Source organism: Phalacrocorax aristotelis, chromosome W (assembly GCF_949628215.1).
Source record: "Phalacrocorax aristotelis chromosome W, bGulAri2.1, whole genome shotgun sequence".
In the NCBI taxonomy this organism is placed as follows: domain Eukaryota; kingdom Metazoa; phylum Chordata; class Aves; order Suliformes; family Phalacrocoracidae; genus Phalacrocorax; species Phalacrocorax aristotelis.
In genome coordinates, this window is record NC_134310.1 from 12,031,614 (window position 1) to 12,056,438 (window position 24,825).

The 24,825-nt window shown below is 37.7% G+C and overlaps 1 protein-coding gene across 3 annotated transcripts in view; it reads left to right on the plus strand.

Moving 5' to 3' along the window:
• The window catches only part of LOC142049403 (homer protein homolog 1-like), a 126,960-nt gene extending 102,666 nt beyond the window's left edge, over positions 1–24,294 (plus strand). The window contains exons 7-9 of one of the 3 annotated variants that reach the window (XM_075077097.1): positions 13,431–13,541; positions 15,156–15,236; positions 20,637–24,294. In XM_075077097.1, the coding sequence (XP_074933198.1) occupies positions 13,431–13,541; positions 15,156–15,236; positions 20,637–20,825 (381 nt within the window). In that variant the 3' untranslated portion in view covers positions 20,826–24,294. Of the gene's footprint in view, positions 1–8,549; positions 10,122–13,430; positions 13,542–15,155; positions 15,237–20,636 lie in introns of those variants that run through there. The other 2 variants (XM_075077098.1, XM_075077099.1) reach the window with 2 other exon arrangements.
• The last annotated feature ends 531 nt before the right edge of the window (positions 24,295–24,825 follow it).

Here is a 24,825-nt window from a genome sequence, read left to right on the forward strand (position 1 = left end):
CCTTTTTCTTGATGTTACTCTCACTCTTAATAAAATTGTATTTAAAATCTGTTATTGGAAAATACAATTAATGAATAAAGGAATTTTTAGCATGTCACTTTGCTTGTACCTGATACTACAGTTAACAGAAGTAGCAACCAAGTCTTTGCAGCTACATTCACTAAGAGTTGATTATTTTTTATAACCTTTGCCCAGCAAATTTCCTGCAATTATTTTGTATTGCTGATGGCTTGCAAAATCTTACAACATGGGATCATCTGCACTATTTTTGATCACCTTTTATATGCCTTTATTAAATGTTTCTGTAATCTGTGACCTCAGGGCTTGTTGATAGCTCACATAGAATATAGGAATGCTCTGTGCCTATGGCTCTCTGGGCATGCCTGTAAATTATGACAGGACAGTTCATCAAGAGTATTGCCCTCTATTAGAATTGCTTTTAGAAAAATATAGACTTGGCTAACTCTAGGCAAAAGTATCCAGATTATGTTTAAAAAAAAAATAAATCTAAATCTGTTATCCATGCAGTATGATACAAGAGCTGTTCCAACCTACATGCTGGAGGCTGATCTTTCAAACTGAAATAGTGCCCCATTCAAAAAGAAAATGCGACTCAGATGCATCTGTTACACAGATAGAAAATGTGCTTTTGAAATGGCAGATCTGGAGACTGTTGGTTATGGTATATGTGGCAGCAAGCAGTGTTAAGTCACTGTATTATGTTATCTTTCTGTTAGGTTTATCTGTTAAACTCAGTATAAACACATAGCTGCAACTGATCAAAAAAATGTTCCTCAAATTGGAATCCATCTCACCTGAGATTATGTAGAAGTTATACATCGAGTCTAAGATGGTAATCTTTTTTTCTTGAAATTCATGGAGAGACAAAAGCATGAACAATAAGTATCCCAGTCTAAGAAAATTTACTAAGGTGCTGAGTTGAATTTGCTCCTGTAAGTGCTCGTCTTTCTCCATAGGATAATCATCAAGACAGTCTTAGAAACATACATATAGTCAGATGAAAGGAACCCCAGCCTTAGTTCACAGAATCACCAAATAATTTAGCATGGAGGGGAATTTTGGAGGTTATCTGGTCCAATTCCTCACTGAAAGCAGGGCCAGCTTTGAAGTTAGAGCCAACTCCAGAGTTTGGTCAGGTTACCCAGGGTTGTGAGTCAAGTCTCGAAAAATGGAGATCCCACAGCCTCTCTGGGCAACCTATTCCAATGTTTGACCACCCTTCTTGTCAAATTATTTTTCCTAATAGCTAATTGGAATTTGCCATGCTGCAACTCGCATCTATTGCTAGTTCAAAAGAAAAATAGGTTTTGATACAAAAGAAGCTTTGCTGAGAAAAGTTGAATAGAAATGCTCATAGAAAAGAAAATATTTCAAGGAGAAACAAAAGTTTGGAAATTAATTTGCATGTTCAATTTTAATTTGGTTCTTGTTTTATATGGAAAAGTTGGCTGTCACAGCATCTTGCCCACTGGAGAAGAAGAATGTGTGTAGATACATATGCATTGGAGGGATACGCTCACTTACAAGATCATAGTCCTTTATAAAATAGAGCGGCCTCCAAAATGAACAATGGTACTGTCAACACTAGCCGCTATATTTAGTTCAATTTAATAATGAATTATGTGATTTATATATAATTGTGGCATTCGCTCCTTACGTGCTTTAGGTTTATATACAAGTTTTGGTTCCCAAGTCATCTGTCTGCAAGCTACAGGAGACTCGTATCCTGTGTCAAGTGTGGTGTAGTAGTACATACTGATTAGTAAACTTTGCATTATGTCCTCGTTTCAGCTGGGATACATTTTTTCGTAGTAGCTAGTATGGGGCTAAGTTTTGGAGTTTTGCTGGAAACAGTGGTGATAATGCGGAGATGTTTTAGTTGTTGCTAAGTAGCGCTTACACTGGTCAAGGACTTTTTCAGCTCCCCGTGCTCTGCCAGGTGCACAAGAAGCTGGGAGGGGACACAGCCAGGACAGCTGACCCAAACTGACCAATGGGATATTCCATACCATATGACGTCATGCTCAGTATATAAAGCTGGGGGAAGAAGAAGGAAGGGGGGGAGGGGACGGACGGACGGACGGACGGACGGACGGACGGACGGACGGACGGACGGACGGACGGACGGACGGACGGACATACATACATACATACATACATACATACATAGGGAGTGATGGTGGTTGTCTTCCCAAGTAACTGTTATGCGTGATGGAGCCCTGCTTTCCTGGAGACGGCTGAACATCTGCCTGCCCATGGGAAGTAGTGAATTAATTCCTTGTTTTGCTTTGTTTCTGTGTGCAGCTTTTGCTTTCCCTATTAAACTGTCTTTATCTCAACCCATGAGGTGCCTCACTTTTACTCTTCCGATTCTCTCCCCCGTCCCACCAGGGGGGAGTGAGCAAGCGGCTGCATGGTGCTTGGTTGCTGACTGGGGCTAAACCACGACACATTATTATTTCCATCTTTAGTTTCCTTGTTACATAAATAGCCTTATAAATATCCTTATTTACATAAATAGTTTCCTCTTTAAATTAAAAAAAATATTTTTTATTGCTAATACTGTCTTCTTAGTCAAATTCTTACGGCACCTTTTTCCACAGTTTGAACTTTGTCATCTTTTATTTATAAATATCTGTTGATTTTACATTATATCTCACCCTTCTATTTTCTATTTTCCTCATTCACTGTGATAAACCATCTTTCAGCTTGTGTAGTATTTCTTGTAAACTTTGCTTTTTAATTTGTTTTAAATTATTTTAAACCCAACATTTTTTTATTCTATACTTGTTTTCAAATTTGACTGAAATATTTTTTGTGTATCACATTGTTTACACTTTTTAAAATACAGAAACAAACCTAAAAAGCCCCCTCTGATTTTGATTGAAGTTTTAAAAATTAATTTCATTTATTATTTGCCATTTCTGATTAAGTATAAGATTTCCTCATCCATCAGTCCAGTTTTTCATATTAACCTACATTTATTTGCTTTCTCTGAGGCCTTTATCTTCCTTCTCCCATTTGTTCTCTGTGTTAATAATGCCTAGAGCTGAGAAGAAACAGAGTACACATTCAGTGTGGCTGAGTGCAAAGTTCTCAATAAATTAAAGATTTGTGCTCTCTTCTGATATATTGTGAGCTTAAGTCAGAAATACTGCACTTTGATATTTTATCAGACATGATATTTTTCAAAACTTTACTAAATGAGTGTATGGATTTTTCCCTCTAAAATACAAAGAGATAATAATTATGGGGAGATGTGATGCCCAGTCAAGAGCTTAACTTAGAGCTCTCAACCTTCTCTCTTCTAATCTGCTCAGAAGCAGTTTAGCAAGGATTTCCCTTAAACAGGGTTGGGGAGCACTCCAACACACCTTGCATAGCTTTTTGACGTCAAAAAGGGGTTCATGAATTTAGAACAGCTCAGTTACAGAAAAAAAAAACCTGAAGTGAGCTACTTCAGACAAACAGAATAGCATTGGTACTAGCATTAATCCTGATATCATCGAAAGGAAAGGATTGTATGGTGATATGAATTATGGAAAGTAACCCAAAGTTTCAATTTTGTTGTGAAAAAAAAGAAAACTATACATTTTTTTCTTGCATGCTAACTGCTAAAGTAAATCATCCTATGACACTGGGCAGTAACGCATAGTAATAACACCTGTGCAATAATAAAAGAGCTGCGGTCCCTGAAGATCATTCATCTGCAGGATAAGAAACCTGAGATAACAAGAGATTAAGGCAAGTGATCAAGCTCTTGGGTATTCCTGAAAGAACAGAGAGGAAAACTCTTGAATTCTAGCTTGTTTGTTTACCAGGATTTCCTAAGAAATAAGTTAAAATTAGATTATTATGTTCCAGTTCTTTCATTCAATGAATCAAATAAGTATGAGGACATCTTATGTAGTCATCAGAAACACCTGACAAATAATGGACCCTAATTTCATTCCTGTTAAAAGAAATTTTAAAGTGGATATTAAAAAAATGCATGAACATAGAGAAATAAAACCATGGCAATTTTACTGGGCTATTTCTGTGCTACTTAAAGAAAACAAGAATCTATAAAAGCAGTTATTAAAGTCCACAAGGAGTACGAGATGCCATATAAGCCATCTGCTCATATTATCAAAAAAATTTCTACAGAAAATCTTTGCAAACCCCTTAGCAGTCACCTCCATGTTTTCACCAGATGCATTAATAATTGAATAACTAAAACTCAATTTTGAACATGGAGGTGTGTGATAAAGTTGCTTGCTGAATCAGAGCCCGTATTGTGGGCTTCTTACTTGCTGAGAAGTCAGTGCTTATTGAAAAATTTATTAGCACCACTGTGGGACTACTGTGAATAACTGTTTTATATGACCAAGGAAGGATATTTTCTAAAAGTGGAACTATGAAATAAGGTGGCAGAAAGTGTGGTAACAAGAAATTTATTAATGGAGTTATGATGCAAAAATTTATTGGCAATGCACCTTTTTAATGTGATGCCTATCTCTTGTCATCCTCCCTTTAAGACTGTGTCCCTCCTACTCCCACTGAACAATCCAAACATATTTAAATTTGGTTTGACTCATTAAAGAAAAAAGTTATCCAAGTATAACTTCCTTCTTAAGATATTGTAATTAGCATGTGTCTAGATAGTAGTTTGGTACCATTTGTCTAATAAAGAAAATAGATGAGCATTTTGCAGGGTAAATATGGTTAGTTTGTCAATTTAATCAAAACAGTGGGATTACCATTTTGCTTGTATTTGTCTATGCATTTAATTGAAACAAATGTGTGTGCAGGTGGACCAATCCTGAGTGCAAAAAAAAAATGTACAACTAAGTCCATATTTTTACATATGCAGTTCTCTCAACTGGAATTGTAAGCAAATTCTCGTTGCACTAGAAACTCCTTAAAAGGGGAAAAAAAAAAAAAGGCAGTTCTTGCCCAAGTAAGATCATAATGTTAAATACTGACCAAATGTTCGAGAGAGATGTTCTGGAGAGTATTAGGGTTTTCTACAACACAGTAAGATCTGGAAAGGCTTATTGTTCTAACTGATAGTTGAGTTTTTAGAAGACATGGGAATATAGTGACTTTTTAATATTTATTTTTGAAATTACAATCTTGCCTTAAAAAAGAGTTTATGTTTTAGAGCAGGCTGTAATTATCTGCATGAGGTCCGTTATCCTTCTTACAGCGGAACTAGTTCCTAATAAAAAGAAATCTAGAGTAATATTCTAAAAATCCTTGAGAAGAAAAACCATTGTGGAGGCTGGCCACCTTCTTTGCATGGAATTAGGGGATACCAAAGAAAAAATACGAGCATTTTATTTCAGGGGATATGTATTTTTCTCTCAGATGTACATTTTTGCTCCTCCAGTATCCATTTCATATCATAAGCCCCATATTAATTTTGAAATGGTACATGTTGTCAGTCTTTATGTTAGAGTATCAGAGCATTTCCTAGAACAGGATTTTTGAAATCCAGCATGTACTCTCAGCCCCCTTTCTATACATGATTCCTAATATAAATAATCCACATCTAGCCTTTATCAAGATTCACCCCTTAGTTAATACAGCTTACTGAAAAGATGGCCCCTTTTCAGACAGAGCAGGTGAATCAGGTTATGGTGGTTTTGTTTTCTGAAATCAAAATGTGAATTTGGCTTTTTTTGATGGATGGTGACCTGAAGGCAAGTCCTTTCTGTCTTTTTCTGTTTGCCTTGATTTGTTTTTAGAGCAGATTTGCATTTAGGACCCAAGACTATTTAATTGGGTTTTTGTTCTGGGAATTCACTTTCAATAAATGTGGGGTGATACAAAAGTGTCATATACAAGATTATAATTTGGAAAAGAAATAAAAGAACCAACCAAACTGAAGGGTCCCTCACCCCCATCTTAATCATCTTTCTAAAAAAACTAAGAAATTATTTAAGATCCTTTTACTTGCAAGTTATAAAAAACATACACAAACATGCCACAACATTTTTATGTAGTCAAAGCTTTGTAGAATAAAATATATCCTATAATTCCAAAACTCCATTGGAGAATGAGGAAATTACTGGATTTAAATCCTCAGGATTAAAGGATGACATATCTGTATCATGTTTGCTATTGCATGTATTTCATGAGCTGGCCAGACAGCTGGAAAAAATATTTGCTAATTAGATTGCGGAGAAAAGGATGTCACCTGAAGTTAATATTAGCATTATCAGTTGCAAATAATAAGGCATAGCTGAAGCTCAAAGCATCGATTTTGGTACACTTCTTATATTTTCAAATATTCCAACTGCAGTTTCATTACTTTCTTCACAAAAATCAAGCAGATGATGGATTAATCCTCTTTCATCCATGTAGGAATGAATAACTGTGGAAAACATTTTGATATTTCTGTGGCTTGAAGCATCAGTGCCCACATAGAAAAAGGTGTCCTTTTCAGCAAAATCTTTAACTGTTTTCTCAGTTGAAAAAAGTACTATAGTGTTGGTAATGCACAAAACTCCCCCTGCCCCCAGGTTATCATTTTATCTATGGGTAAATTTTGGAAAACTACAATAATTAATTTGCTGTCAAAGTGATGTATATGAATAATACTATGGTGCACTTTTTGTTCTTTCAACAGCAACCTTGAAAAGCAATTTTCCTTGTATTCTGCATTTTCACATTTCTTAGCACCAAAAATCTTTCCAGAGCTTTTATTCTTGAAAGCTATGCTAAAAGTATTTTTATGATCAGCTTGTTTGCATGCTGTCTTGCATCTTACTGTCCACCATGAATAACTGAGAAGCTTCTTCTGCATAAATTATGTGAACCTTTATGCAGTTATTCCCAGTTTTGCTGAGCTGTGCAATATTGTTGTAGTTTAGCCCCAGCTGGCAACTCAGCCCCACACAGCAGCTTGCTCACTCCCCCACTGACGGGATGGGGGAGAGAATCAGAAGGGTAAAAGTGAGAAAACTTGTGGGTTGAGATAAGAACAGTTTAATAATTAAAATAAAACAATAATAATAATAACAACAACAACAATAATATAACAAAAAGGAAAATAATGAGAGAGAGAGATATGAAGCCCGGGGGGGGGGGAATAAACAACCAAAACAAACAACAATTGCTGCAGCCGCTCATCACCCGCCGACCCGATGCCGCCAGTCCCTGAGCTGCAACCACGCTGCCCCGTGCCACGCCAACTTCCCCAGTTAATATAAACCAGCACAAACATAATTTCTCTTCTCATTGTGGAAAGCAAAGGGCTTTTTTTCTTCTTTGTAGGAGGTTCATCTTGAATTATTGATGGAATAATAATATCACAGTCACAGTTATGATCCATTTAGGGATGTAACTCAACCAGATAAAAATACATAATTAATACTTAAGTTCAGTCTTGCATGTGAGCACTCTGCCTGTTCTGCACTGTAGCCTGGATTAGTAGACCTTGGATATTGCGTTCCACAATAAATATAAGGGATAAAAATATCTTTAGGGAATAAGTTAATAGTGTCAGGTATATCTATAAAATAGGCTACAGCTACACTGAAAATATGTTCTAATCTGTCTTTGTGTTTCTGTGGTAGTTGAAGTACTTTCTGTATGAAGTTTAGAAGGAATTTCATGATCTGCTGGCACTGAATTTAAGAGGCTGAATAAAAAATATTGTTGTTTGAGATCAGAAGTGTACAAATTTATCTCAAGAAAGTGGTTTAAAAAAATGAATCAACCTGCAGCAAACAGCTCAGATTCATTCCGTCTGTAATTGCTCAGGGAGGGTTACCACTAGAAATATTTCTGTCATTTCACTCATGAAGCAGTTGTCTGTGTTGAGATTTGGTGCAAACTCCTCTCTTGGTTTCTTTATGCTTTGATTTGGTTTGTGTTCTTTGAGAGATTCTTCAGTCTTCTGATGCTTTGAGCAGTAACTGTCTGTCGTGGTTTAGCCAGCAACTCAGCCCCACACAATCGCTCGCTCACTCCCCCACCAGTGGGATGGGGGAGAGAATCAGAAGGGTAACGCTCGTGGGTTGAGATAAGAACAGTTTAATAATTAAAATTTAAAAAACAGCAACAAAAATGCAATGGAAAGGAAAGCAATGAGAGGTATGAAACCTGGGGGGGGGGGGAATGAACCACCAAAACAAACTGCACACAACACAGCCACTCACGACCAGCTGACCCAACACCACACCTCCCTGAGCTGCAACTGCCCCCCTTAATATACTGGTCATGGTGTCACATGGTATGGAATTAACATCCCATTGGCCAGTCAGGGTCAGCTGCCCCAGCTGTGGCCCTGTCCCTCCCAGCATCCCGCCGACGCGGCAGAGTGCGAGAAGCTGGAAAGTTCCCCAACCACCACAGTGAAGAGAATTAGCCCCTTCTCAGCCAAAACCAGCACACGGTCTTAAGTTCACATCAAGTCTGTAACTCCTTGTTGTGTTATGTGGGGCCCAAAGTCTCAGTCCTCCAGTCTTCCCAGCAACCCAGCATGTGCTAGCTATCTGCTACAATGAAAACTTCTGCCTGGTATCCCCCTCTATTTATAGGCTGTTGACCCTAGATCAAAATTTCCAGAAAACTCTTGAATGGCCTCTGCTGAGAAGTTCTAAGCTCTTCCAGAAGAAGTTGCCTTGCTGTCTCATTTCAGCTTATGCATTTCACACTGAAATATGCAGTTAAGTATAATAATGGCCATATACAAGAACAGTTAGCTCATTAAATAGTCACTAAAAAGCCCTTTCAGAATTTTTTTCCCTATGTACAATCCTTACCTGGATGATAAATGAAAAGTAAAGAAGCAGAAGCTAAGAACAATTATATTTTTTTTAGTCTCAACTACAAAGCCACAGTATTGACTTTTTTCAGATATGCAAGTCAGTGCAGTCTTACGATAGCACAATAGAAGAACCTTGTTTAATCAGTTATTGTTCAAAGACTGTTTTTTCAGTATGAATTCTGTACTGGAAAAAAGGCTTAATCACAGGTACATTGCTTAGTGTTGCTGTGCAAAGGCTTGAATGACTGATTGAGCCTTGCTCTTAAACATGAAACACTGAATGAGGAGATGTCCCTGAAAAGAAGCATGTGGGAGGATCAGATTAAAGCATTTTACTGTCTTTTGGATAAGTCCAAACCAGAGCAGGGGCAAGGGGAGGAGTTCATTACAATGTTAAACCTGATGGTCTGGTCCAAATGGACCAGGGGTGGAGATTGTAATGGAAATACCTTTAAATTGTTCTAACCCAGGATTTGAGTTACTTATTATGGAAATTACTATAGCAGAAACCACTTGTTGCTAGCTAGGCTGGGAGCAAGGGGAGGAGTTCATTGCAATGTTAAAACCTATAACCTGGCCCAAAGGGGCCAGGGGTGGAGATTGTAATGGATATACCTTTAAATTGTTGTAACCTGTGATTTGAGTTGCATGTTATAGGCATTACTACAGCAGGAACCACCCGAATCAATGGAGGACAAGCCTTTCAAGAAGCAGTGCAAGTGCAGCAGTGACCTGACCTGAGCTGGCTTTGGTGCCCAATAACTCCATGCAACACACCACCTGTCCTGTCCTGAGTGACCACAAGAACAGATGGAGACCAAAGCCGTGGACTAAAGGATATCTGTGTATTTTATCAAAGAATGGGAAGGGGGGTGGAAGTTAATGAGGTTTTATTGGATAGTGTGGAACCTGAGCATGATGTAAATGGTATGGAATAAGGGGTGGATACTGTCCTGGTTTCAGCTGGGATAGAGTTAGATTTTTTCGTAGTAGCTAGTATGGGGCTATGTTTTGGAGTTTTGCTGGAAACAGTGGTGATAATGGGGAGATGTTTTAGTTGTTGCTAAGTAGCACTTACACTGGTCAAGGACTTTTTCAGCTCCCTGTGCTCTGCTGGGTGCACAAGAAGCTGGGAGGGGGCACAGCCGGGACAGCTGACCCAAACTGACCAATGGGATATTCCATACCATATGACGTCATGCTCGGTATATAAAGCTGGGGGAAGAAGAAGGAAGGGGGGGACGTTTGGAGTAATGGCGTTTGTCTTCCCAAGTAACCATTATGCATGATGGAGCCCTGATTTCCTGGAGATGGCTGAACACCTGCCTGCCCATGGGAAGTAGTGAATTAATTCCTTGTTTTGCTTTGTTTCCGTGCGCAGTTTTTGCTTTACCTATTAAACTGTCTTTATCTCAAACCATGAGTTGCCTCACTTTTACCCTTCCGATTCTCTTCCCCGTCCCACCAGCGGGGAGTGAGCGAGTGGCTGCGTGGTGCTTGGTTGCTGACTGGGGCTAAACCACGACAGCTCCCTTCTGTGCATAATACATAAACAGTTATTTTTAATTACTTTTGGTCCACTGGTCATGACAAAAATAAATTCAATTTGAAACAAGGAAATAGAACAAGTAAATGCTATCTAGATTTTTGCCTAGATCTTTATGTTTTGTTGCTTCTGTTTTCAATTGCATATTTTTTATATCGCATCATTTTCCAGCCCATCTTACTCTATAGATTTTTTGAAAGCATCACAATACAGTTTTCATTTATATAGGTACATTCAAGAAGAGAACATCATTAAGATATTCGACTTTTTTTCAGATCTCTGTAGGAACAGGCATTTAAATATGACTGTGATTAAAGTAAACCTGGTTTTTTTAATTGAATTTGTTCTTTTTTTCCAAGTTACTGATTTTTCAATGAACAGTGAACAAAACAGTTGAACAATGCATTATTTTCTTGCATAAGCAGTAAGAGATGGACATTTGCCCAGAGACAAGCTGGACCAGAGTAAGACATCACAGCTCCTTTAGTGTGGGTAATTAATTGCCCTTCTGATGGTGGTTGCCTCTGCTGGCAAGAAGGTTTGTGAAAGCACTCCCTCTATGCTCAAGCAAAATTAGCTGTGTTTGCTTAAGCAATTTCAATAGGTATCTTGACTTAGTATGGACCGGAGTACACTGGGGAGTGTTCATGTGAGCCACGCAGCCGGCAGGGCTGCAGTGTGAGGTGTTTTCAGCCAGCAACAATACATGCAGCTGAGAGCCATAACATTTCATCCACCCCAGTTCAATCCACCAGCCTCATTGGACCCCAGGCTCTCACCAACATGTGTATCCTCACCACGTGTAGCAGCCCAGAGGACACCATGTGGAGAGCAGTGGGGTCCAAGCCCTTCCTTAGTCACAGGATGGGACACCTCTGTACCTGCTTCTAGGGCACTGGGTGCTAGGGCAGAGGTGGTTCAGGGACCGGCTTTTCTTGTGTCTCTCGTGTTGAGGCTCTTCCACTTTGTGTGAGTATTCACTGTGCCAGTACTTGGTAAGAGCCAGCCAGTATTGCCAAGTGCAACAGCTTTAAAAGAGAAATTGACCTTCTTGGAGGTTACCATGCAACATTCCAGTCTTTACCAATGGCTAGGAGAGGGTCTGACCCTGTGTTCCCATAACAACCCTAGCCCTGGGTTCACAGAGGCTTCCACCTCCAATCCAAGACTCAGGTCAGCAGAAAAGCATGGAAATGTTTAACAAGTTGAACTTCAGAAGGAGTGAAGGTGCATGAATTTGACAGTTCCAGAAAAACTTAGGAATGAACTAGAGCTCTGCATAAAGCCACACTGGCAGAAGTACAGGAACCTACATACAACTGCGGCAGCTCTGCTAGATGGTGAAGGGTTCTTGACTGGACAAGACCCTGAGCAACCAAATGTAACTTCAAAATTGGCCCTATTTTGAGCAGGGGGCTTTGACCAGATGACCACCAGGGTCCCCTTCCAGCCGAAGTTATTCTATGCCTCTGTGATTCTTGCTGTATTTAGGTGTTAGTTCAGACACTGTTTAGATATAGGTTTATCCCAGTCGGTGTGTTGCAATTATGCTTGTTTGTTTTTTGTGTAATTATAGTGGCAAATACTGTAATAGTCACAATTGGTAGCAGACAAAAATAATCTAAATAGATATATTTTTGTGTAATTGAAGTGAATTGAGAAAATTATCCAAGACTTCAGTTGTAATGCTCAGTGGCATATAAAACTGAGCAAACTGCTATTACTTTTTTTGCCACTAGCACCGATATTTCTTTTGGGACAATTCCAACCAATAAGATGATAGTTCTTGGAGGTGAGGGGTAGGGTGTTGCGTTACCAAGCTATCTCCTCATCCCTCATTCCCCTTACCCCTCCCAAGAATTTGCTGTAATCTCAGTTTCTCTCAATTTATATGCCTGATGTGCAAAAATGTCTAATCATAGTTTTCCAGTAGGAGAAACTAGACTTGTCATAGCTGTTAGAGGGGAAGTTCATGCTCTGTGACTCAGAAAGGAGAAGCTGATAGGGATTTTGTTTAAATTTTCTTCTATTTCATCTTGACTTTCCTTCGACTTTTCCCTGCACTCAGTAATCTACCTTTTTAGCCTACAAACAGTTCAGAGTCTGAAATTACTGGCATCACAATGGCTTCACTAGCTAGACTACATCGGTGCTGGAGGGGCACCGATGTTCTTTTATCTAAGAAATAAAATTGTCCTGGAGAATACATGCCCTCTGTCTAGGTGCTACTTCTCTGAGAAAGGTAAATTGAGACCTTAAGGTTTTTCTTGCAGAATTGAGTAGAACAGAAATATACTTTGTTCAAAGGAGTTTTGGGGCCAGATTTGTTAGTTACTGTGGGTAGATGATGCAGCTCTGTTGAAGACTATATACTAAGATTGACAAGCACATATCTTCTGGGAAAAAAATTAGTTCTATTTTTAATATTTTAACAGTTTGTTACTAAAGAAAAAGGTTTTAGTGCAGACATCCTTACAGGTATGTGTTTACTGCCTGCTAATAAAGAGGGAGGAACTGTACAAATCCAAATTGTGCCATTAGCTGTTGGCTTTGTGACTGAGAGATGAGATCTGAAAGTAGAGGAAGTAAGAAGTTGGCAGCTGTACATTGGTGGCCGAGTGTCTGCTATTTCATTGTTGATGCTGAGTCAGAAATTGAGGCTGTGAAATGTTAATTGGCTTGCTAGGAAGTAGATGAGCATTGTGGCTTAGTTGATTAAGATAGTTCAACATTAAAAAGCGTCAGATGGAGCGGCTAGTTAGGCAGACAGATCTGTGTTAAATCATTACTGTTTCTGAAATGGTAATTCAGCTTCTTTCATAAATTTTTCAATAATTAGTAAGTATAACTTTTAATTAATGTTTTTTCAGCCTGCAACATACTAAATTTATTGTTTCCAAGATATTGCAGTAAACATTAGAAGTCATAGCAACCATTTTATGCAAAACAATTTTTTAAGGAATTTTATGTTAACTTCACCATTTTAATCAACATAAATCACCCAGAACTAAAGGTATATTTCAAATGCAGCTATTTATGCAAAGAATAATACCTTGAATTTGTTGCAATTAATTCTGTATGTGTTGCTTCTACTTATTTCAACAGGTGACTGAGCTAGAGTGTGTGAGCAGTCAAGCCAATGCAGTCCACACACATAAAACAGAATTAAACCAGACAATACAGGAGTTAGAGTCTATGCTGAAGAAAAAAGAAGAGGTATTTACTAACATTTATTCTTGTCTTTTCTGTTACGTCATTTCTAAAGGCTTTCAATATTAAACTTGTGATGGCTGGTAAATACTGTATTATTTCCTATAGATGTTACAAAGTAAAATCCATTTTTCAGCTTCTTTGAAATGATTAAATCTATTTTTTGTTTTTTAATTGAATTAAATTATTAATATTTTCCCATGTATATAATTACATCAGTCCAATACAGAGCTGGGTATCTGAACAACAAAAAAAAGTATCGTTTTTTAAATGTTTGCTTTTACCAAGCATCTCTCTTTGCAAAAGTAAGTCTGCATTGAGGCATATGTAGTTTCTACAGAGCAGTCATCACACTGATACAGTCCAAATTCATGAAGAAGGGAAGCAGTCATAAGCATGCTTTCCTTTTTCTGGAGAGTAGAGTTTGGAGCAAGTAATAGATCAATGTCGTTTTCAGGCTATGTTAATATAGCTGACTTTTATTATGATCCCTAAGATCAGCCCTTTCCCTAAATATATGCCAAACCCCCAGCCTGTAACTTGATGATATTTATTGTGCCATCTGCCTTGGACTGGACCAGCAGCAGGAAAATAAAAGGAATTGGAGTAACACCTGTGCTGGGAATGGGTCCTAGAGGAAAGCAGATTTGTGCCACAGAGTGATTGAGAATCGCCCCTTTATGGATGAGAAAAAAGAGGTGGAAGAGGAGCTGCTTATGAAGGATTGTTTGCCCCATGTAAGACCAGATCCCTTGAGTCCTTAACGACAGACACAGTGGGCACTGGTGTGCATGTTCAGAGGGGCAGTGTATCTTGCAGGGTCTTGCCTCCAATGGGGCTGCTGTTAGGTGTTTCCGAGGAGGATGCGTGAGAGGCACCATAGTTACAGAATACCCTCCCAAACTCCCTCATACTTAAGAGGTTAGCCTCAGGTTGGTAATGTTTCCCATTTTGGTGCCCATGTGCTTTTGAATTACGCTGAGCTGTTGGATGGAAAGAGATCTTTCTGAAAGGAGTTCTGGTAGGTGACTATGCCCTTCTGGGGAAAAGTATTTATTAGTTTTAAGTTTGATACCTTTTAGTTTCATTAACTGTTTTTATTCTTGTATCCTGAAAGTAAGCTAAGAAAAGGTTTTTCTTATACTCTCTTTTTACAGAAATCAATGGTTAAAGCAGGCAATTTTTTGATGCTTAGCCCTGCTGCTAGTGACATAATAAGCAGCTCACAGATGAAAATTGGATTTTTTTCTTGGAAAAATGGAGGATAGATTATAATAGAATTTAAAGTATAACATTGTTTCTCTAATTACAAGGACTTAATTTTTTAGGAAAACATTACTTCAGATCTTTTGTGTGGGAGAGAAAGACTTGGACTTTTATAGCAAAGAAAATCCTTATCTGTATTGTTGTTTATTCACAACAGAATTGCTGTTTTGGGACTGTGATTCAGGAATATTGGGAGCAGGGCTTAAACTTCATGTGCTATGATGGGCAGTAGCTAACTGCCAGTTTTTATATCATTGCAATGGCTTGCTCAGGAGAAGAAGCAGCAGCCAGCTTACCTGCACTGAGGCCAAGCCAGGTAATGTGTTGCTAGTGAGGTTGTTTCTTCTCCTCTAGGAAATAGAAAGATTGAAGCAAGAAATTGACAGTGTCGGAAAGCTCCAGGCACAGAGGGATTCTTTGACCCAGAAGTTACAGGTGAGCTATAGTGTATCATCTTAATTTAGACAGAAGAGAAAAATGATCATCAAGTGATCAGTTCACATCAGCAACTTGTGCTATATTCACCGAAGGTGCCAGATAAATATGTAAGTTACATTGTGTTGCAAGGTGGTGAGTCAGGATGCTCCTTGGGAATTTGTACCAAAATTTCCACCTGCTGTAAGTCATTATTTTTTCCCGAGGGGACAGACCCAAATTTCATTTACAAGTCCACAGAATACACTTGGGCTAGCAGATGTGATTCACTGATACATGTTCTAGGCAATTCTGGTCTCATTTTCACTGCAGTGTCTTCCCATAGGTCTTGTGTGTCACTGAACTGTCAGGCCATGTATCATCATGTTGGGATGAGTTTGTATTCAGCTTTTAAATGTGCTTTGAGAAAGTAAAGGTTAAAGTGTTCTTGTGTAGTACAGACTTCAAAAACACACGCTGACATTTTCTTGGAATTAGAAGCATTGTGTTTTACTTGTTTTTTCTGGGTTGTTTCTTTACTTTGCGTAAAGCCAGATACCTCAGCCTACTGGAAGCAGTATGCCCTCAGTATACCCTTACTTGCTACATCTGAGCTCCTGTCCTTCTGTCACTGGGCTGACCAGCCAGCACAGACATGCTTCCCTTGTGAAACCTGTCTTCTGAATGAGGCTGACCCAAAGCTTAGTTGGGTTTAAACTCTGAATTCAGACTTCAGAGTTTTGATAGGACTGGAAACTCAAGCATTAAATAGCTCCAAATCCAAAGTGCTGAAAGGTGACCCTCGCTGTTCTGTGGCTTGACCTAAATCATACTGAAAACAAGCCCTGTCCGACTATCCACAGCTTAAAAATCGTTAAGCAGATATTCTTTGAAATGCATTACATGAATTGGAACTTCCCTGAATCTCATTTTAACTTACAGAATAAACCACATAAGAACAAAATTAGTTTATTCATTTTTCCCCATTCTTAAGACAAATCATTTGGAAAAAGTATGCTACTACAGTGTTCCTTTAAAGACTGTTTTGAATATACATGAGCCTGCCTATTCCACTATTCCAGAAATTGTTGCTGGCTTTAGACTAAGCATGGGAGTTTTCAGCTGAAAAGAAACTTATCTGAGAGACTTAAAAGGAAGATTATAATGAAAGTTGTAAATTGTTCTAGCACTAGCATATGCAATAATTTCAGCATAAGATCACATGAAAATTAATAATGAGCTGAGAACTAGCTATCATTAGAATTATGAGACTAGTAAGAGATGGAAGATGTTTTAGAATTAGAAAATGCTATGGTTTTATTAAAAATTATACTTTATAAAGTCAGTAGCTTCCTTTTGGTATATTTATATCTTTAGTAACCAAATGGATATATTATGTATATATTTCCATATGTCACGTTGTAGGCGATCAGTTTCTGAAAATGGTTCTATATGATATCTATTCAAATAAATTTAAAGCTGTCTTAGGATCCAAGTTAAAAGCTGTCTTTCTTCAGCTTAAAGCTTATTACTGACCTGATGCAGCCTGTCTAAAAGACACTGAATCTATGCTTTGCTATAATCTTCCTGCTTTGATAATACTGACTTTCTCTGAGCCACTTCACCCTACATCTGTGACATCGGTGAAATGGTGTTTTCTTCTGTAGCTCCAGACTAATCATCTCACATCTGTTCACTTAGTTGACTCATCATCTGTTTTCAGGGTGATTGTTTCCAGGGTCTGTATCTGTTTATCCTGCTCTTTTTTCTTCTGCTTGATTTTTTCCCTCTTGTGTTTGCAAATGGATTATGTAACTCTAAAATATTTTTAATATATCCTGTATGAAAAACTCTATGCAAAGAAATTATTATTTCAAGGTGTATTACATTTCTGACACACTCATTTCAGGGAATGAATCAGAAATCCATCATTGACAAATTCCAGTGAAGAGCAGTATGTTATCACTGTGAAGGATAAGTATCAGGGCCCTTGTTACTTAATTTCATTAGCAATGTAGAGAAGACCTATCAATGATTTATGATCAGTGTGACTCTTACAGTAAGTCAGGCTATCTTTATTACTGTGGCTGATTTCTAAATATAGCTGTTGTGTATGGTTTGAATATTTTATTCAGATCCTTGCACTGAATTCTATAAAAGATTATTACAGTGCAAACAACAAACATAACTTGTTAATAATTTATTTCTTTTCTAAAAGAAAACAATGTATGACAAATGATTGTCTCTGCTGTAAGAAAAGCTTGAAAAAAACCATGCAAAATAAACCTTGTAAAGGGCCTGAATGTATCAGAAGAGTTAGTTTATTATGAGATGAGATTAATTGCAAATAAAGTTAAATGTCACAACTAGGGGAATAGATTATATCACATGGACACCTCTCCATTTCTTCCCATCAAGAAGCAACAGTTTTGAGGTACACTGACTTGTAATAGGAAACTGCACATGAGCTGGACATGAATTTGTAATGCAATACTATTGCGAAAATCAATAATACTAATCTAGGGTAAATATGTAAAAGGATCAAATGTAAAATTTGAGAAGAAGTATTTTCCAGAAATTAAAAGCAACAGCTCATGGCATATTTCAGTTAGTTCTACTACCCAGAAGTCATTAAATATGTTAAGCACAGGTTAGGGCAAATAAAACAGAAGGAAGTATGGGAGAAAGTATATCTGAGGCAGTGTTTGGGGAAGCTAAATATATATGGATTAGGAAAGAGATATCAAGAATGGAATATAAAGTATGCAAGCTGGAAGTTTAAACAAAAGAAGGGAACTCTTCTGGTTTGAAGAGATACAAGGCAAGGACTAGCAATGGAGAGTTAAAGGGAAACACCTTATGCTGAATATGGGTAGAAGTTCCTACATCTAACATAAAGCTTTTGGTTTCACCTGGGTGCTCCCACCTAACAGCTCAGAGCAGAACAATTCCTCAGTTTAAGAGTGTCTGAGGAGGGCCTAAAAGATGATGTTCAGTGCTAGATACAGGCCAATGGGCTGCTCTTCAGGCTCAGATGTCATGAAATAAAACCATATACATATCCATTAAGTTGTTCCACAGTGATCCCTTTCATCACTGGCTTGCCTACTTACAAAAATTAATTATCTCTGGGGCAAGAGCAGTGGCAAGGAGACTTCCTAGAGCACATGCATTTGGTGAGTAGAAGAGGAGCAGTGACAGGAGAAGCAAGAAGCGTGACCAAACGTGGAAAAACAGCAATCAGTTTTGTGTGAGCTAAAGAAAGGACTAGGTCATTCCTGCAGAGCTGAGAGGACCCTGAATTTCCCTTTTCTTCTTGTACTACAGTCACTCAGCCTCAGAGGGTCTTGAACCCATGCAGTCATTACTCTGGGTAGTGCTTGTCAGTACTATTTGGAGTGCAGGAGTCAATGAAGGAGAGTCTACAGAGTGTATGGACTGGGTTATAATCAGTTAGCTTGTTCATTTATAGCAACGGTGGGGTAGTTAATCCTTACATAATCATTTATATATTTTAATTTATATTGTTTCTACAAATACTCTTTTCAGTTAGCTTCCTTTAATGCTTTGACAACTATATTATTCAGTGTTAAACAGATTAATTCTTCTCTTGGTCCTGGCAGCAAGGGGTAATTCTTGCTCTCAGCTTTGCTGTTCAAGGCCAGTGGCCAAAATTCTGTAATTTTTAACTTGCTCATTTACAAACAAGAAATAAGGAAGGTATTCCAGTTCAGCTTGGATGCAACCCTTGGCTGCACAAGCAACCACAGCTATGAGGAGATCAGATCCCCAAGGCTCTGCCTTGTCCACCTGCACTGCTGCTGGGTGTCCCAGAGCTCTCCCCCCCTGCAGAGGCTAGGAGCTGACACTGAACTCTGGCCACATCCTCCTCTGGACAGGGGTGCAGCAGATGGTGCTGAATGCTGCCATCACACCCCTCACAGATGGAAAGGCCACAGACTTTGACACAAAGCTGCCAAGTTATACCTGTTACTCTTGACTGCCCAAATACATATTCTGTATGGCTCAGGTTGTTTCTTATGGTTAGCTGAGATCTCTCTAATGTAAACATGAATGTATTTGTTAGCTTTGAGGGAGACAGAAGAATCATAACAAAAACAGTGGGAGAGCAGGAGGGCAGAAAGAAAGCTTGTGCTGGGAGGAATGGCTGCTGCCAAATCCCCTACCCTATGGCTGTGTGAAACTAGTTGTAAAAACTCAGAGCAGGCCCATTAAAGCTTTGTGACACAAAGACGCTGTAAAGGTAAGCGGTGTTTAAAAAAGGTTAATGTATGTAAATATGATTTTACTGTGCACTTTTCCAGAGAATGGCTGCACAGGGTGTATGGAGTATTAAATGCACTGTCCTTGTGCTACCTTTGAGACTGTTTTTCATAAGTGAAATTATGAAATTCAGCATGAATTTATGAGACACGCAATGAATGAGACAAATAACAATATGCTATTCCAGACCCATGTGACTGCTACATTAGTAATTTGATAAAAGAGAGGGCATCCAGTTTGCACAAAGCAAAGCAGCTGTGACCTCCCTACCATCATGCACAAGCCAGAGCTGTGAGGGGTCCCAGCAGACAGTGCTCCCCTCCTGCTGGCTGGCATGAGGGGGCTTCTCTTCCTCGTGAATGAGAGCTGAGCTTGCTCAGGGTCGGATCCCCTCAGCTATGTGTAACATGCTGCTGCTTTGTCTTTCCACCCACTGTATGGGAACAGCTTGTCTGTACAGCACTGGTGGCTCATGCGCTTTCCCTGCTCCCACAGCTGCACTACTGCAGAGCTTGCAGGTGTGAGCTCTGTGGCACAGTGCAATGAGACAAGACATTCAGCTTGCACTTGCTGGTTTAAATTTGTTATAATCTATTTCACTTTGACTTCAGTCTTGCTAGTTTATGTTTCTGTCTTAATTTTCAGGGTGAAAAGGTTTGTAATGTGGGACAGGAGTAAGGTAGTACTCCTCCATCCATAAAGCAGTATTCCAGATGAGCTTCTATATGAGACCATTTAATGGGGCCTATGTACTTGAGCAATTCATATAGTCTAAATAAGGGACTATTTGACTTTAAGTAAACCTTTGAGAAGCTTTTTTTCAGTAGGTGGCATATTTCTGAATGATAGAAGCAATAACTTACCTAAATATCACATCCATTGGTCACTGACTAAATTTTATCCCTGTCCAAAAGTTTCTGTCCTTCAGATGAATTACTGAAAAACATGGAGGAAATGACAGTACATATGCAATCCTAATAACAATTTGGGGTCAGGCTTTGGCTTAGTGGAAACTCTAAAGGGTCACAAATTGTTTCAAAAACCAGTTGACAAAAATAGCACACAAATACCAGAAGGAGGCTAGACTGCTTTCTGTTTGCAGACAACACATTAACATGTTATGTGTTTTCTCTGAAGGAAGTAGAAATTCGAAACAAAGACCTGGAAGGCCAGCTGTCTGATCTAGAGCAACGTCTGGAGAAAAGTCGGAATGAGCAAGAAGCTTTTCGCAATAACTTGAAGACACTTTTAGATATTCTTGATGGAAAAATATTTGAACTAACAGAGTTACGAGATAACTTGGCCAAGCTAATAGAATGCAGCTAAAGAAAATGGGATTTCAGTGCCAATCAGCTTAAAAATGCACTGTCTCTCTTCATAGGACTGTGTTGGGCTCTACAACAAAGTTGCACAAAATTAGAAAATGCTCCTCTAAGAGGGCTTGTTTTAAATTTGAGTCCTTTTTCAATGTAAAATTTAGAACTCAGCTTGTAGCTAGTTGAAGAAAAAAATAACAAACTTGAATTACAAATTTCCTCCTTGTACATTATTGGCCATAGATAACTTGAAAGATATTAACAGTAACTGAATGCAATCCTTTTCTCATTATCAGTGATGGAAGAATTATAGGTGTCCCAGGTCACATCCCTTTTTTGTGATAGATACAATATAGGTTATCTGCTGTTTTATTTAAGAGATTTAATTGCTGTGTTTTGTGCAAGAATTTAGTGATGACAGGCCTGTATTTTGTTGTTCTTAATAATTTCTCAGGATACTTTCCACTGTGGAGCAGCAGTGCCGTTACCAATTTATTCTTGCCAGGAGTGAGAGCTGCATCTTTAATTGAAACAAAGTTACTATAACAGCTTGTATAAAGTTCTTCCTTTTGGGATTTTTTTTTTGGTTAGTTGGGTTTTTTGAGGGATTTTTTGATATATGTATACACATATATGAATACTGGAAGATATCGTATTTCTTTATGGAGCTTACTCTGATGTTCCACTATATTGTCCAATGTAAGGTTAACTTTTTCATATGAATTCCATGTAATTACAGTGAGATACTATCTTCCACTTAACTATATTTTGAAGCCAACCAATGATGGCAGGTGAGTCCCCCAGGAAAAAAAAGACAAAAAACCCCTGAGAATTTTAAATGTAAAATTTTACATGCACAGACAACAAGAACTAGCCAGTTGCTTTTTTTTCTGGCCATGACACGTATATCGACCATCTATGTTCAATTAACTGTTAACCTATTCTGTGTGAGACTTTTTCAGAATGTCACATGAATTTCAGGTTTTGTGAAAAATGGCTTATGGAGAGCATTGTTTATTAAGGGCATAGAGTTATTGCAAGGGATTACTCATACACTGAATTTGTCCAGCCAAGAAATCTGTTTCTAGAAGTTTTGTTGTCATAACAAATTGAAATGGAAACATGGTTACTCTTTTATGAGTCTTCATATCACATCTTTATTGAAACTGCACCAGGCAATATTGTGAACTGCTAACTAAATGTTTAAAAACAGGAAATCTAATTTAATTATCCTCAGTGAGCAGGTTTTAAAGTTGTTTTGATGTAATTTTAACAGACTTTTGACAAATGTACATTTCTTTATATAATAGATTTATTTACCCTCTTTGAAAGGTAAGCCAAGTATCAGGTGTCTTGCATCAAAGTACATTCCATAAATTGCTTGTAATGCTGAAGAGGGCTTTATAAAAATGTATGAATGTCAGGCTTCAAAGTTGAAAGATGCACCAACCTTTGTTTGCTCCCCAAATTAATTTGAATGTTAATCATGAAATCTAGCTACTTATTAAATTTGTACAACACAATTTTCTCCACTTAGACACTGCTATTCAAAACTAGAAAAGTTTGGGTTTTATGCATGTACTGTGTATATACCATATAATACACACAGGTTCTCATTTATATCAGAAATACATGCTTTATTTCTGAAATACTGGGGTTTTTTCTTTGCCAGTAATTTATCAGGTGTCCCCTGACTAGTCAGGAAAAATGGTTTAGGTCAAATGCTAAACCATCATGTATTACACTGTATGTTTATGTTTTCTCCATATTTTTAGGGGATTTTCTCAACTAATTTATTTATTTATTTATTAAAGGGATGGGGGGAGCTTGGTTCAGCATGCTACTGGTTGTGGTGAGCTATGTGTTTTTCATTTGGTGGATTTTAGATGGTGGTGTGTATATCTTCATCAGGTCCAGATGAGCAGATATGACTGGTTTTTAATTTACCTGGGGACATTTGGGCCTGATTCTCTTGTCACTTGCACTGCTGTAAACCTTGATGTGATGTCAGCAACATTCAGTTGGCATAACATCTGTGGAAGTGCAAGGAGAATCTGTCCTGTTAATGCTCAGTGGACATAATAAGGATGAAGAAAGAATAAAACCACAGAAAGCTGATGATGGAATAAATGTAATATTATTTAAAATTATATGATATGATGTCATTTACATGTGGGAAAATAGTGGATAGAAATATTTCCACTTAAATTTTGTGAATATGTGTGGTACATGAGTATTTCTATGTATATGTACACACATAAGTATATACAGAACATGGAAAAATTTAGATGTGCACATTTTTAATATTTTCCTATTGAAATTAAATTTAAAATTGGAAATTGATATTTGAGAATTTCTTTTCTCTGTAGATATCCTTCCTTTCCTTTTTTAAATAATACTGTTACTGAGGGATGCACCTTTGAATTCCCAAATAGTTGTCAAACATAAATATGGGCTAAGGTGGACATACGTGCACATATAAATAAAATCCTATTGCAAAGAGTATTGCTAATATTTATTTACAGTAGGTTAGTGTTTAGAAATTGCAACCTAAAGTTCATACTTAGGTGGTTATACCTACTGTAGCCTCTTCACTTCTGTTTTAAGATAAGAGTTTGCCTGTTTGAAACATTACTTTTCCCAGAGACAGGTATTATGCATTGTATCTATCTTTGATGAAACTATGGGAATATGTATACCAGAAAACAGTGTTGAGTACTATAACCTGAAAACATGAATGTGAACTTGCATAGGAGGGGAGAGCAGTCACATCATGTATAACTTGTTATATGGCAACTACAGTCTTGTAAAAAAAAAATTACCCCAAAAAATAAGAAAAATACCACCCCCTCCCAAAAAAAAAATAATCAAAAATACACTTTTTATTCTGAAATACACTTGCTGTTCTCTGGAGAATGTACTTTTACTCTTTAATTTTTTCTTAAATCTTTTTCAAGTATGTGCAAGTGATAGCAGCAGCTACCTTGATCTTTCAGGTGCTACTGGATTTTTCATTAGCATGTTATGTTGTGAAATCCTGACTTTGACATAAAAGATTTTTGCAATTATATCCCCATCTGGATAGTCATTTTTTGGAGTGTCTTGTTCATAATCCATATGCCTCAATGATCTAGAAATTGCATTTTTCTATGTGGACAAAGTAAAACATGTAAATTAATCTGTCTGTTACAAACTGGGAATTCCTTTTCCTAACTAATATATCCAGGAAAGAGGAGAAAATGAACTGATAATGCAGAAATGCTGTTATAAGGTATCTAAAAAAATACATTTTCAGGTATAATAAATGTATGTATAAAGGGCTAAATGAGATGTAACACAAATAAGTATCATTTAATGCTATCGGTGTCATTCCCAGGATAATCCCTTTAAAGAAAACCCTGCAAGAATGACCAATGTGTCAATTAAAGATGAATATTTTGGGATGTGTCTTTTCAGTTGTCAGTTGTGGAAGGTTTCTGATTTCTGCTCATTTTTCTACCAATTAGAGACTAACTTCATGTTTATTTTCAATAAGAGGCTAAACTTCATTTTGTTTTATCATCTTTTATATTCTGTACTGAAGTGGCTACTGAACAGCACTCTGAACACTGCATTCATTAGGAGGTTTAATTCAAAGGCAAAATCAAAGCCTTTTTCAGAAATACCACATGGAAAGAGGAATGGAAAACTTGCAGACCTTAACACTCTACAGAACTGTGGATGTCGCTAAAAGCACTTAATTTAGTTGATTACAGAAATCTTGGATCTTGAGGCTAAATATAAATCTGATTAGAGATTAGGTCTGAATGTCAAAAGACAATTAAAAAAAAAACCCAACTAACCATCAAGAAACTATGCCTAAATGCACGTAGTTCAGTCTCAGTAACTGGACATGCCAGTTAAATGCACAGCTATACACTGACTTTGTTTTCAGGGAATGGACCTGACTCTGCAAAGCAATGTTCAAATTGTCTTGTTTACATTTTCTTAATAATGCTGCATATGTGCAC